This window comes from Lithobates pipiens, unplaced genomic scaffold, assembly GCF_037356315.1.
Source record: "Lithobates pipiens isolate NorthernLeopardFrog02 unplaced genomic scaffold, aLitPip1_a1.2 Scaffold_10, whole genome shotgun sequence".
Classification (NCBI taxonomy): domain Eukaryota; kingdom Metazoa; phylum Chordata; class Amphibia; order Anura; family Ranidae; genus Lithobates; species Lithobates pipiens.
Genome location: NW_027507686.1, coordinates 199,887,954 through 199,903,273, shown reverse-complemented (window position 1 = coordinate 199,903,273; position 15,320 = coordinate 199,887,954). Strand labels below are relative to the sequence as shown.

The 15,320-nt window shown below is 43.5% G+C and overlaps 1 protein-coding gene across 1 annotated transcript in view; it reads right to left on the bottom strand.

Moving 5' to 3' along the window:
• The window catches only part of ANO3 (anoctamin 3), a 371,821-nt gene that overhangs the window by 11,767 nt on the left and 344,734 nt on the right, over positions 1 to 15,320 (bottom strand). Inside the window, exons 22-25 of the mRNA XM_077460837.1 lie at positions 13,998 to 14,150; positions 10,546 to 10,693; positions 8,087 to 8,167; positions 3,646 to 3,751 (exon numbers count right to left, since the gene is read on the bottom strand). Coding sequence (XP_077316963.1) covers positions 3,646 to 3,751; positions 8,087 to 8,167; positions 10,546 to 10,693; positions 13,998 to 14,150 — 488 coding nt within the window. The remainder of the gene's footprint in view (positions 1 to 3,645; positions 3,752 to 8,086; positions 8,168 to 10,545; positions 10,694 to 13,997; positions 14,151 to 15,320) is intronic.

The window sequence follows — 15,320 nt, the reverse complement described above, 5'->3', positions numbered from 1 at the left end:
AGCTGTACGTACATGTTGGTAAAATATCCTACCAACATGCGCTGCGTGATCAATGGATGGGTCCAGTAGCGACGAACTATAGTCCCCGCTTGGGGAGGGTCTTATGATATTATCCTTACTAAACGCTTCTAGTTGCAAATGCGGCTAAATGAGCGTTTCTAAACGCCGGTTTCCACCTTTCAAAAAAAAAAAACATTCAGAGGACTTTGCCTCAGCGTCCCTTGTACATGGAGCCTTATGACCTGTATACACGATAGGATTTTCAGACAAAAAAATCCATGGGATTTTTTCCAACGGATGTTAGCTCAAACTTGTCTTGCATACACACGGTCACACAAAGTTGTTTGGATATTCCAAACTTCAAGAACACTGTGAAGTGCAACACGTATGACAAACCAAGAAAAATTAAGTTCAATAGCCAGTGCTGCTCTTCTGCTTGATCCCGAGCATGCGTGGCACTTTGTGCATCGGAATTGTGTACACACGATTGGAATTTCCAACAACGAATTTTGTTGTCGGAAAATTTGAGAACCAGATCTCAAATTTTGTGTGACGGAAATTCCTATGGAAAATGTGTGATGGAGCCTACACACGGTCGGAATTTCTGACAACAAGGTCCTATCACACATTTTCCATTGGAAAATCCTATCGTGTGTATGGGGCATACGTCTCTGTCTTATCATTCAGCCAATTTACCCATGCTGTTTCCTGACTCTTCCCCTTCCTTGGCTGGTTTGGTCACACACTGGACTGGAAGGGCTGATACTGATGATAAACCATAGGTGTGTGTAATGGACCAGCCCACTACTGTACAGCCTTTCTTTATACAGCTGATACAACTCATATATATGATGAGTTATAACCCAATTAAGTCATATAATGCTCATGCTAAGTATTCAGACTAATACTGCTCTGTCCACTGAAAGATCCCAATTGTAGTTCTGTTCCGTGACTTCCTAAACATAGCTATCTTCTGTCTCTTTGAACCTCTTTAATAAATGGTGAATTGCTTAGTCAACAGACCTGTCCTCACTTAAAGCGGAGGTCCACCCTAAAATGGACCTCCGCTCATCGGAATCCCCCCCCCTCCGGCGCCACAATTGGCACCTTTCAGGGGGGAGGGGGGTGCAGTTACCTGGATAATCCAGGTAACTGCACCCACTTCCGGGATAGCTGTCTGTGGAAAGGGGCGTAGATTACGCCCCTTTCCGCAACTGCCCGCCCCTTTGCGCAAGTGCCCCGCTGCCTGCTGGGAAACACACAGTTCCCAGAGGCAGCGGGGACCGTCCGGATTGCGTCGCGCGGCTCGCGCATGCGCAGTAGGGAACCGGGAAATGAAGCCGAAAGGCTCCATTTCCTGATTCCCATACCCAAGATGGCGGCGGCAGGACCCGACAGACGACCTAGCGATTGGCTTCGGGTGCCGACATCGCGGGCGCGCTGGACAGGTAAGTGTCACTATTTTAAAAGTCAGCAGCTGCAGTATTTGTAGCTGCTGGCTTTTAAAAAAAAAAAAAAACGCGGAGTCCCGGTGGACTCCCGCTTTAACAGTCCAGGCCTCTCATTGCCTTGATCTTCAATCATGCTCACAATATGAGATGAAGCCTGTGCTGTGGCATATTGGAGGAGTAGGGGAGGGCAGATCTGCTGATGTGCACTGAGGCTGACTGATAGGGAAACCAGTTATTATTTGGACAGTTAGGGCAGGAAAATAGAAGTCCAGAAAGGAGATCTGGGCTCCAAGTACCAGAACAGCACAGAAGACCTAGTACGGATTGGTACATGTCCAAGTGAGAGGTGTGCAAGTTTTGGAAAATTGGTACTGTAATGAGTAAAATGATGCATGTAGCAACTATCCAAAATCTGGTTCAGACTAGTCTGACTTCAAGAGAGTGAATCCTAATTAGTTGCTATAGGTTACTGCATTTTGCACCTCACAGCAAACGAAACCCATCATTTTAAATACAAACACACAGATCCAAAGCTCCTCTCAAAACTGGCCTCTCTTGGAAACCCAGGTACCAGCCTTTCATGATATGTTTCACCACTCCTGGCTTGCTCACAAGGATAGGCAAAGTCCATCCTTGTGAACAAGCCAGGAGTGATGAAATGCATCAAAGAAGGCTGTTTTTTGAGTGCATATATTGCATTAGCACTCAGTTCATTCTTTATTTAAAAAATATTGTAAGAAGAGCTAAGTGGAGTGTGGCTGACATCCTTTCACGTTCGTGATGTTGTAAATGTTTCACAAAACAATTACAATCAAGGCAAGCCGTAAGAATTGTCACAGTTGCTTGTGTTCTCAACCAAACTAACAAACCATCAAATCTTTTGTGTCATAATTCATCACATGTGCAGTTCTATGGAAACTGTAGCTTAAAAAGAGTCTAACAGGACAGCTTTCTTGGCTGTAAAGAATAGGAGGATCTAGTTCTTCGTTAAACTGCACTGTTTGATAAATAGAACTGATAGTTCCTACTGTATTAAAATGATTGCAGCCAACTTATCATTAAAGCGGGGTTCCATCCAATAGTGGAACTTCAGCTCATTTGTCTCCTCCCCCCTCTGGTGCCACATTTGGTACCTTTGGGGGGGGGAGCGGATACCTGTCTTTAACAGGTATCCTGTCCCCACTTCCTCGCTGCTGGAAATTAAGTCAGAAGCTTGACTCCCTCCACCTTTCCCCGCTGCCCAGCCAGCCGGTGCCTTGCTCATGCACAGTAGGGCCCCGGCGTGAAGCCGCAAGTCTTCAGTTCCAGGTTCCCTTACCGGCAATGGCAGTTGCAGCACCCGACAGCTGATAGAAACATCAGCTGCGGTGCATACATGGCTGGACTCCAGGACAGGTAAGTGTGCAATTGTTAAAAGTCAGCAGCTGCAGTATTTGTAGCTGCTGGCTTTTAATTTTTGCAGGGGTGGGCACACCTCTGCTTTAAGTCATTAGTTATGGTAATTAACCATGTTATAAAGCCTTTAGTATTATTAAAGTACTTTAATTGTGGTTGTAAACCCTTACATATACCCAGTGAGGTGACTGTCTGATACACAGATGAAACAAATCCTCCTACATAAGTGGTGCCTGTTTATTTACAACTGTCTTTCCCCTACATCCATTCAAAGTGCAGACTTTCCACAGGATCTTTTAGCATTGAAATGCAAGGGGCAAAGAGCTGAAGAGCTCTGAGAGCTGATTGGAGGGAAGGGACACCCCACACAGCACATAGGAACACTGCTGAGACTTTCAATCACAGACTGTGCCCTCCCTGTGACCATTTCGCTTGGTGTCAGGAAAACTAGTCAGAAGTGATTCATGTCAATTGCACTTAGTGCGCTGGATTGAGACAAGTACACAGTATAGAGCAGGGGTCTCAAATTGGTGGCCCTCCAGCTGTTGCAGAACTACAATTCCCATGAGGCGTTTCAAAACTGACAGTTACAAGCATGACTCCCATAGCGAGAGGCATGATGGGACTTGTAGTTCTGCAACAGCTGGAGGGCCACCCGTTTAAGACCCCTGGTATAGAGGGATATGCTTTGCTTATATTTCATGTCTGAGGTTTACAACCACTTTAATTATTATTATTTCTTTTGGAGCATATTGCTATCAAATGTATGAATTTATTTGTCAATAGGAATAATACATACCTCAAACACTATGATAAAGGCTAACCGTGCAGCTAGTACATGCCAGAACTGTAGGGTGAATTCATATGGGTTGGAGCTCCAAGGAGGTGCTCGATAATCCCGGTATCTAGAAAAATATCAGCTTTGTGTCATAAAAACATGTCAGGATGAACTGATGGGTTAGAATGTTCAGAAGACAGCGATATCTAATTTATTATTGTTGTAAATAAAGCAGCAAGGCTTCATAATATAGTAATAAATAGGTTTATCTTTTGGAGTTTATTTTAATCACGTAGTGCTGCAGCAAGCATTAAAATATCCTATGCTAACGGCATGCTAAAGAGCTGGAATGCTACTCTTACATACAACACAGCAGTGCAGGTCTCCAGCAGCCCAACACATACCCCTATGCGCAGTGCTTGAGTTGGGGGATGTCAGAGTGCTGGAGACCTGGGCTAGTACTACACACAATTATTGTGTTTTCATATTAAGTTCCTATCATTCTACAGGATATAATATTATGTTTTACTACAATATCCTAACTTTAGCTGATGATCCTCCTTTAGGCTCGGTTCACACAGGGGCGACTTGTCCAGGCGACTTCGCCGCCTGACAAGTCGCCCCCGTTCTGTACTACGGAACCGTTCTAAATGGAGCGACTCGAGTCGCTCCGACTTAGAAAAAAGGTTCCTGTACTACTTTGGCGGCGACTTCGGGCGACTTGCATTGACTTCTATACAGAAGTCGTTTTGCAAGTCGCCGCTGATGTCGCGGCAGGTTGCGGCGCTGCAAGTCGTGCCGCGTCCTGTGTGAACCGAGCCTTAGAGACAATTTACACTTTTATGTAAGTTCAGGCAAGTGTTTTTGGACACTGAAGAACTTTGCTCCACAGCTCACATACTATTCAAGAAAGCCCATTATGCAAAGAGGAGAAGGCGCCTCCTAAATTTTACATTCTATCTGCATGTGAGTGGGCAAGCACCTTAACCAGATATTTTATGTCTTCTCTTCGGATGAACCAAACTAGAGCAATACACTACATCTTGTTCTAACCTTAAAGTACTTAAACCCTTATTGTCAAAACGTCACTTCCGTCCATAGCTCTTAAAGGGACAATTTTTTTTAATTATTTTTTTAAATTACAATTTTTTTTTTATTGCATTTTACTTTTTGACCTCAGATCTCATATTCAAGAGGACCTGCCATGTTGTTTTCTATTACAAGGGATGTTTACATTCCTTGTAATAGGAATAAAAGTGAAGTTTTTTTTGAAACAGTGTAAAAAAAAAAAAAAAAAAAAAAAAAAGATAAAATAAATAATAATAAAAACAACTTTTTTTTAAATGTGCCCTGTCCCGCCGAGCTCGCGCGTAGAAACAAACGCATACGTGAGTAGCGTCCGCATATGAAAACGTTGTTCAAATCACACATGTGAGGCATCGCCGCGATCAGTAGAGCGAGAGCAATAATTCTTGCCCTAGACCTCCTCTGTAACACAAAACACGCAACCTGTAGAATTTTTTAAACGTCACCTATGGAGATTTTTAAGGGTAAACGTTTGTCGCCATTCCACAAAAAAAGTATTGCATTTTATTCTCTAGGGAAAAAAAAACAATATATAATGTTTGGGGGTTCTAAGTAATTTTCTAAAATTTTTTCAAACATGTACAAAACAAAATCTCAAAATGAGGCTGGTCCTTAAAGCGGGAGTCCGCCGGGACTCCGCGTTTTTTTTTTTTTTTTTAAAGCCAGCAGCTACAAATACTGCAGCTGCTGACTTTTAAAATAGTGACACTTACCTGTCCAGCGCGCCCGCGATGTCGGCACCCAAAGCCAATCTCTAGATCGTCTCTCGGGTGCTGCCGCCGCCATCTTGGGTATGGGAATCAGGAAATGGAGCCTTTCGGCTTAATTTCCCGGTTCCCTACTGCGCATGCGCGAGTCGCGCTGCGCAATAAGGACGGTCCCCGCTGCCTCTGGGATCTGTGTGTTTCCCAGCAGGCAGCGGGGCACTTGCGGAAAGGGGCGTAATCTACGCCCCTTTCCGCAGAGAGCTATCGCGGAAGTGGGTGCAGATACCTGTACTGTACAGGTATCTGCACCCCCCTCCCCCCTGAAAGGTGCCAATTGTGGCGCCGGAGGGGGGGAGGGTTCCGATGAGCAGAAGGTCCACTTTAGGGTGGACCTCTGCTTTAAGTGCTTAACTAGCTCAGTACAATCTGTCTCAATAGCTGGGGTGAGGACTGGCCAGTGCTCATTGACATTTATTAGAGAAGCTCCGCTCCTAAACATTTAACCTTTTGTTAAGACAAAAAGAGTGTTCAGATCTAGGATAACTAATGAGATATCAGCCTTCAGACAGGGTTAATTATCCCCTTAGCGCTGACCATACTCACATATGCGGCCTCGGCTTTAAGGGGTTTTACTGGAGTGATGCATGCATCTGCATCCATCATCCCAGTACTGTTTTTTTAGAGCGGGTGGTCGGTTCTTCAGGGACAACAACCAATGTGACATCCCCTCCCGCTCCTCCGGGATAATCACGGCCCTCCGCCGCTCTTCCCGGGCCTCCTGTCCTACCAGGAAACCCAAGCTACGATCCAGAACTTCTGCCAGCTAGAGTGAGACTGGAAGAAAGCCGGAAACAGCTTCCTTCCAGTCTGCTTTGTGTAAACACAGAAGCGACATCACAACGTCGCTTCCGGTTTACTTGGCTGCCAATGGCGCAGTTTTTAAAACAAAAAACAGTATTCATAATCGCCATTTTTGGCGATCTGAATACTTTGAAGTGCTAAGAAGAGATTTGGGGTCCCTCCATCCCTCCATAAAGAGTACCTGTCACCACCTATTACAGTCACAAGGGATGTTTACATTCCTTGTGACAGCAATAAAAGTGATCAATTTTTTTTTTTTTTTTAAAGTGACAATGTAAAAATAAATAAATAAAATAAATAAGATTTTATTTTAAAGCGCCCATGTTCCTGCAAGCTCGCTCAGCAAAGAAAATGCACATGTAAGTTTCGCCCATAACAATATTTTTTTTTTAAAGAGTTGCCTATGGAGATTTTTAGGTACCGTAGTTTGTTGCCATTCCACGGGTGTGCGCAATTTCAAAACATGACATGTTAGTTATTTATTTACTCGGATAAAAAACAGCCAAAGGCTGCGCTAGAGAAAGGATATGAATGTCCAAAAAATATAAATAAATCAATCGGTAGAGCAGACAGCACTTCGAGTTTTAGAATACAAGAAAACCCCTAAATCAGTGACAAATAAAAAATAAGTGCAGCGCTAAGTGATAAAACAATAGAAAAGAAGAATTTACATAAATGATAATATATCAATAAATATGCTGGATTAATAGCACAAACTCTGCTTAATTATAATAGATTTTCACACTAGAATTAAGCATATATAATAAACATAAAAAAAAAATTACTTAAAGTGACTAAAAATATCTGGTGAAAAAAAATGCTGAAAGTGAAAACTAAGGCAGAGTCCCAAAAAGTGAAAGTATAGTGAAAATCAGTCCATAGATACAAGTCCTTAGGTGAATTGCCAACGAAGATCAGTGAGTATGAAATCCCTTTGCCAAGTGGAAAAACACCCAGGAAGTGAGCAAATATTCTCCTTACGGACTCCAAAGACCAATAGAATGGTCTCAGCAAGCCCAGGGAATTCAGTCTCCCAAAACCTATGCCGCAATACAGCTGATACTGGATCGGTACCACTCAGGGAATAAAAATAATAAAAGCTCCCATTGTTTAGTATTTAAATAAAGAATTTAATAAAAATAAATATTTAAATAATTAAAATAATGAATTAATAAATAATTTCTTGATATATTATTATTTATGAAAAATTTTCTTTTCACTATTGTTTTATCACTTAGCGCTGCACTTATTTATTTACTCAGCATAACATCATCTTTCACATTATACAAAAAAATTGGACTAACTTTACTGTTTAATTTTTCTGTAATTCATGAAAGTGTTTTGTTTTTTCGAAAAAATAAAAAATGCGTTTGAAAGACCGCTGCGCAAATACAGTGCCATACAGATCGCCATTTTATTCTCTAGATTCTTTGCTAAAATAATATATATATATATATATATATATTTATTTATTTATAAAATGTTTGGGGGTTCTAAGTAATTTTCTAGCAAAAAATGTGGATTTTAACTTGTAAGCAACAAATGGTAAAAACTGCTTCCAACCCTCTCATATCAAAAAGAACTATATAGAATTTTTCCTTGCTAGAAGTTCCAGAAATTAGCATCTGAAAAGGTATTTTTTAAGTATTTGTTTTATGTTATTCTATGTGAATTGGGGCTAATGTAACAAATATAAAGTAAATATTATCCCACTTTGACTGCAAAAGTGGAAATACCTTTTAAAGTACATGATTACAACACTGCATAGCTAAGTCCTCATGTGATTTACTGTAGACAGAGCGGCATACCTGCAGTAACCGGTATATCCCTCTCCAAGCTCATTTAGATCGAACACTGATAAACTGCTATTTACATAACCACGTAGACATCTGAAAAATAAGAAAAATAAGAACATATTTGGATGTTTTTAATCTTTTATCAATCAGAATTTACCAATCTTAATGTGTCATTAAACCCACATCATTAAAAAAAACTAATAAATGCTGCATTACATGCCGTTTATACTGGCTAAGTCACTATGGGATTCATTTTCTGTATACTGCAAAAAAACTGGTTGATTCTGCTGTTCTCTATCCCTCACCCCTGCCCATGTCCCTTCTGCAGTTGGGTATTTTGCAGAGCAGTGTTGGCAGCTCTGCACATGCTCAGTTTTCAATGTATTGTCTACCCCAAGCATTTCCTCCCTATCACATCTGAGCAGCCCATGTTACTATGTGTGAGTCACACATGTGGATATATACACAGTGTTAAATGACAGCCCACTCCCTCCCGCATCCTCCATGCCTACTAAAAAGCTAAACACAATGGTGGGGGGATATTACGTTTTGACAGATGGAGGCTTCTCCTCCCTGTTATTCTAAGACACAGGCTGGAGGGGGATAACACAGCCTGTGACTGGCAGAAATCCACCCACACCATGCTATTGCCATAAATAATAAAGATTTAAAGTGGGTTGTAAAGCCTTGTTTTTTTGTCATACTTACCTGCTCTATGCAATGGTTTTGCACAGAGTAGCCTCGATCCTCTTCTTCTGGGGCCCCCTGCTGGTGTTCCAGGCCCCTCCGCTTCATCGGGTGCCCCAACGAAAAGCCACTTTCCCTGGGGGCACCCGTGAGAGCTCGTTCCCAAGTTTCACTGCTGCATCCATTGACACAGACAGCGGGACTTGGCCCTGCTGCACTTATGCATAACTCTGGATCCGATCAGGCTCAGGTAAGGGCTTGGGGGGGGGGGGGGAGGCGTGGGGCGTTGAAGCATGAATGGTTTTACAACCATATTTTTATGACAATTTCAAACAGTTTACACATAATAATTATGTCTTTGTATTATGCATTCCAAAGGCTGTTTTCTTTTAACGTGACCACCAGCCAGGGGTAGATCCAGGGTGCAGGCAACAGGGCAATTGCCCCTCCCCCCAATAAATTAGTAACAGGCAGCAGGGCCGGCGGGTGAGCTGGCGGATCAATTAGCGAGGCAGCGGATCAGTTTGCGGGCCGGCGGGTGGATCAGTCAGTGTGCCAACAGGTTAGCGGCCTAACAGGCCAGTCGGCAGGTGAGCGGGTGGGCGGGGGAGCAGAGACATGACATCATCTCTCATTGCCCACCCTGCATCACCGCTCTCCTGCCCTCACTGTGCAGCCGCGGGCAGCAGAGAGATTACATCATCAGAGAGATAATCTGCAGCGTGTGGCAGGTGACGTGGCAAGTGACAATACGTAGCGTGTGGCAGGTGACGTGGCAAGAGACAATCTGCAACACCTTGTAGCAGGCAAGTGACACAGCAAGTGACAATCCGGAACATGTGACAGGTGACGTGGCAAGTGACAATACACAGCGTGTGGCAGGTGACGTGACAAATGACAATCCGCAGCGTGTGGCAGGTGATGTGGCAAGTGACAATCCGCAACACCTTGTAGCAGGCAAGTGACACAGCAAGTGACAATCCGGAACGTGTGACAGGTGACGTGGCGAGTGACAATACACAGCGTGTGGCAGGTGATGTGGCAAGTGACAATACACAACTTGTGGCAGGTGATGTGGCAAGTGACAATCTGCATCTGGTGGCAGGCGACGGTGGCAAGTGACACACTCAGGGCTCCCACCGATTCTGCATTAGGGTGAGTTGAACTATTTTATTTTATATTCCAATGTAATAATAAAAATAATGTGTTTCAATCGTCCTGACACCATAATAACCATGGTGCTGTGATGATGGAAGCGCCAACACCAGACATTTCCCCAATAAATTGCCTGTAAAAAAACTTATTTTCTGGCAGTGCCCCTCCCGAGACTAGAATCTGGATCCGCCCCTGGTAGCAGCAGAGGGCTAGAAGCTCCTCCTGCCGCTGTTTCCCTACAAACAGGCTGAAAAAGAGCAGGGTCATGTGACAGCTGTATGTTGATTAGGAAAAGGGAACTTTTTTAATTCAAATAATTAAAGTGCCATCATCCACATGCAGAAAGAGAAGGGATCATGTAAATGATGTGTGTGTTCAGTATCGTTTTAGGCCATAGACTGATCGAAATGCAAAGAGTTCAGCATGGACCAGCAGAATTTTGATCAGTGTGTGACCATCCCTCAACAGAAGTTGATAAAACAAAGTTATAAGCTGGAAAATGTTTGTCAATTAGATGCTGCAGCTGCTGATTAGTACATTCTGACAGCTGCTTAAATAAAAATAAAAAAATAAATAAAAAACGACCCATCTACGGCCAGCTGAAGCAGTTTATGAGAAAGAAATCTTACTTTTCATGTCTGTATCCTTCATCCAAGCAGGGTCCATATTTAAAAGCGTAAACAAAGCGGGGAATGTAATCAGATGTTATAGCAATGACAAATGCATTGGTGATGACAGCTAGAACGCCAATACCTTCCAGAATGCCATACCAAATCCCTGCAAAGAGATACAACATTTTACTGTATATGTTAAATATATATTATAATATTTTTGTTTGTGAATAAAACATTTGAATGAGAAAATGATCATATGATTAAGTAATAAATAAGGTTATATCTGAACCCCAGACATCTACTGAAGAAAAACAAAATCTTTAAAGCAGTTATCTATTGACAAATCATTAAAGCGGAGGTCTACCCTAAAGTGGACCTTCCACTCATTGGAATCCCCCCCCCCCTCCGGCGCCACAATTGGCACCTTTCAGGGGGGAGGGGGGTGCAGGTACCTGTACAGTACAGGTATCTGCACCCACTTCCGGCGTAGATTCTGCAGAAAGGAACGCCCCTTTCCGCAGAATCCACGCCCCTTTCTGAAAGTCCCCCACTGCCTGCTGGGAAACACACGGATCCCAGAGACAGCGGGGACCATCCTTATTGCGCAGCGCGACTCGCACATGCGCAGTGGGGAACCGAGAAATGAAGCAGAAAGGCTCCACTTCCTGATTCCCATACCCAAGATGGCGGCGACAGCACCCGAGAGACGATCGAGAGATCGGCTTAGGGTGCCGACATCGCGGGCACGCTGGGCGGGTAAGTGTCCTTATTTTAAAAGTCAGCAGCTGCAGTATTTGTAGCTGCTGGCTTTTAAAAAAAAAAAACGGCGGAACTCCCGGCGGACTTCCGCTTTAAATGTGAATGTAAAAGAATAAATAATTTAGTTTCAGATACAGTGGGAAAGAGGTAGACTCAGCGCTAGGAAGAATCATCCATTTGTTTCTAGCTACTGTATGTCTGTAATCACCAAGACATAAAGTCGGGGAACATCTAAAAATGTTAGGTTGTCATCAAGATCAAAAGATCAAGGGAAATCCTCAGGGGGAAATGTTCCTATGACAATTCTCTTAGATGGGAACTCGAAAACAATGTGATAGGATTTTTAGCACTTCCATACTATATTTGAAGCAGAAAAGAAAAGTTTGGGCTTTACATACTTTTTAGGTGAATGTAAGCAGGGCCGATGCTACCACTAGGCAAACTAGGCAGCTGCCTAGGGCGCACTGCTGCCTAGGGTGCACTGCTGCCTAGGGGCGCCCAGATGCTGGTTTCCCTCCGCGTCTGCATGCTCTGCAGTCTACAGCATGGAACTAGCTCAATCTTAGCCCTTGTACACACGGTCAGACATTCTGACAACCAAATCCATTGGATTTTGTCCGACGGATTTTGTCCGAAACTGTTGCATACATAGGGTCGGACAAAGTTGTCGGAAAATCCGATTGTACATAACGTGATGACGTTATTTCGTTAGGACGGGACTACGTTCAGGCTAGTAGCCAATAGCTTTGGTCTAAGAATTTGATCTGAGCATGCGTGACACTTTGTCCATCGGAGTAGGCTACACATGATCGGAGTATGTCCGATCGGAGCATTTTGTCTGAAAATTTTACGGACAAGTTGGAAAACTTGGTCCGTCGGATACTCCGATGGAAACAGTCCTATGGAGACCACACACAGTCGGATTATCCGACAAAACGGTCCGATAGGACACATTCTGTCGGAATCTCCGACCGTATGTACAAGGGCTAAGGCAGCTGCTCCATCCGACAGGTAGTGTAATTAGAGGTGCAGCGCAGCATTGGAGCCAGCGCTGGAGGAAGCATAGCCGTTGCTTCCAGTATAGCTCTGCCTCCTGTCACATGGGCAGAGCAAAGGGGGTGGGGTCAGGGGTGGAGCCAATGGAGCGGTAAAATTAAGTTTCGCCTAGGGTGTCAAAAGTCCTTGCACCAGGCCCTAAATGTAAGTATCAAAATTTATCTTCAGGGACAGACAGGCAGGTATGGAGGCCACCCGAAGGGACCATTCCCTTCCACTGAGCGAATCGAATGCTGAGCTGAATGCTAACACTGGAGCCCACCCACCTGCAACATTGTCCCTTGACCCATAGTAAGGCCCGCCATGTGCCCACACAACTGCTTCAAAATTGATGGAAGCCCATAAGACTGCTTATATATCCACACACAAATGTAAACATAGAACCAACCTTCTTCTCATCAGATAGCTGCTTTTCCACCCCCTTTTCCTGACTGCATACAGGCAGGTGCATTGTTTTTTCTCCACTGCATGTGGCATTCAACTGCATCGGCAGTGCAGAGGGAGAGAAAGTCAGAAGAAACATGGTTCCTCTATGGTTTCCTCAGTCACTGGGGCAACAATCTGGTTGGATGCTGACAGCTCAGGTTACTCTGGCTGCCATCTTGGGTCAGGCAGAGTCTACTTAAGATTCTGACTCCTGGGTTTTACGCACATTTAGCATGTGGATAGTGAAGGAACAGGTCAATAGTCTATCAGGGAAAGGTTTCAGATAAGTAAGGAAACCACTCTTCTTGGTAACCTCCCCATTTGGGCTTAGTCTGTGCAGGCCGCATTCTGCCCCTTTAAGACAGACACTGTCAGCTTGGCTGAGACCTCCTCCCCTACACACTGTTGTCATCCATGAGTGTTCTAGGTTGGACTTTCTTCCGCCGGGCTTGTTGTGAACTGTTTTGCGTTGGCTTCAATACAAGTATTTTCAATCACACCTGGACTGAGTGTGTGTCATTGCCGCTGCACCCATCCACATGCACGCATACACAAGTGTGGAGTCTGACATCATGTGATGGCCAGCCCTAGGTAGAAGTGATAGCAGAGCACAATCCCCTTCCCCTAAGGGTTGACTACAGGTGTAGGCTAAGTGTTACTAAGCTGCACTAAGGACGTAGCGCCTGCTATGTAGAATCCGGCTTCAGTGCAACTCCTCCCCTGTGCCTCTCTGAGTGCTGCCCGAGGTGACTGGCTTCATGGGCAGAACAGCCCTGTCTATCTTGATAAGAGCCCTTTACAATTTTCTGTACATTATAACTAAGACTGTTGGAGAGGGGGACAGCAGTATAGAGAAGATTACCTAATCAGCCTGCTGTTGCTTCTTCACCGTCCAATCAAAAACTAGGAACAGAGTGGTGAGTGGTATTGCCTAACTATAATACAGTAAATGGGGTCATCAACCTGGTGCTGATTTCTGGCAGAGCTATGTAAATCCGTGGACTGGCTGAACAAAATTTACAGATAAAACAGCACCTACAGATATATTTCAACCTCGTATTCAGCTGCTTGCCTGGAGTTTCAAAAATGCCTTATTTATGTAAATTTTAATTATTGAATTATTATATGTTATTAGGTGGTCAAGCATACCATATTAGAACCATGGGTATAACAGTATTATGGTGTATTCTAACAGTTTCAGAATGCCATCATTAAAATATACTTGCCTATATCAGTGGCTCGGGCTGGCATAGGTCTTCTCCACTGTGTGACAAACTTATAAGCATCCAGTCTGATTTCAATAATATTGTTTAGCAGTGCCAGGAGCGGAGCCAGTGGGAAAGCCGCAACAAAGATGGTCGTGAATCCAAACTGAATGACTGAATATTGGAAGAACAATAGATATTAGATTAAATGAACAAATGATCTAACATTTATTGAGGCAGTTGTGCTAAAAAAAACATATTGTGTATCCACTATTCTAATATGCAAGGTACAACTGGGCCCCAACGCTAGCCATCTGAAGATATAGGACTAAAGACTGCCCCTTTACAGCTGCTACACAGAGACCTTAACCTATTGCTTATGCTAAGAGGTACCTCTAAGAGACATTGCACCATATCCTAGCCGTTATCCTAGAGTTAATAGTAAAATTATTCACATTGTAGTTAATGCTCATATGAGTAACGTGTAACAGAAAGTGTGCAACCAAAATAAGATGAAAAAACTCTGCATATATAAAAAACAAACTTGTGCTATAATCATACAAGTGCAATATTATACATTAACCAAGCTTTCGGTGCTCTCACACTTTGAATGACAATTACTCAGTCATGTAGTATGAATTTTTTGTCCTTTTTTTCATACAAATAGAGGTTTCTTTTGGTGGCATTTGATCACCTCAGGGTTTTTTATTTTAAAATTAATTATTTCTCTCACATGGCATGTGTACACCACAAATGATGTCCCAAAATACATTCTGCTACTCCTCCTGAGTATGGCGATACCACATGTGTGGGACTTTTTCACAGCCTAGCCACATAGAGAGGCCCAACATGCAGGGAGCACCATCAGGTGTTCTAGGAGCATAAATTATATCTATCTTGCTGATTACCTATTACACTTTTGAAAGCCCTGGAGCACCAGGACAATGACACTTGACACTGATGACAGATGGCACTGATACGTGGCACTGATGACACATGACACTGATGTGGCACTGATGACAGATGGCACTAATATGTGCCACTGATGAAAGATAGCACTAATACGTTACACTGATGACACGCAACACTGATGTGGCATTGATGACAAATGGCACTAATACGTGGCACTGATGATACGCGACACTGATGTGGCACTGACAGATGGCACTAATACGTGGCACTGATGAGAGATGGCACTGATACGTAGCACTGATGACATGTGACACTGATGTGGCACTGATGACAGATGACACTGATACGTGCCACTGATGACATTTGACACTGATGTGGCACTGATGACAGATGGCACTAATATGTGGCACTAATGAGAGATGGCACTAATAC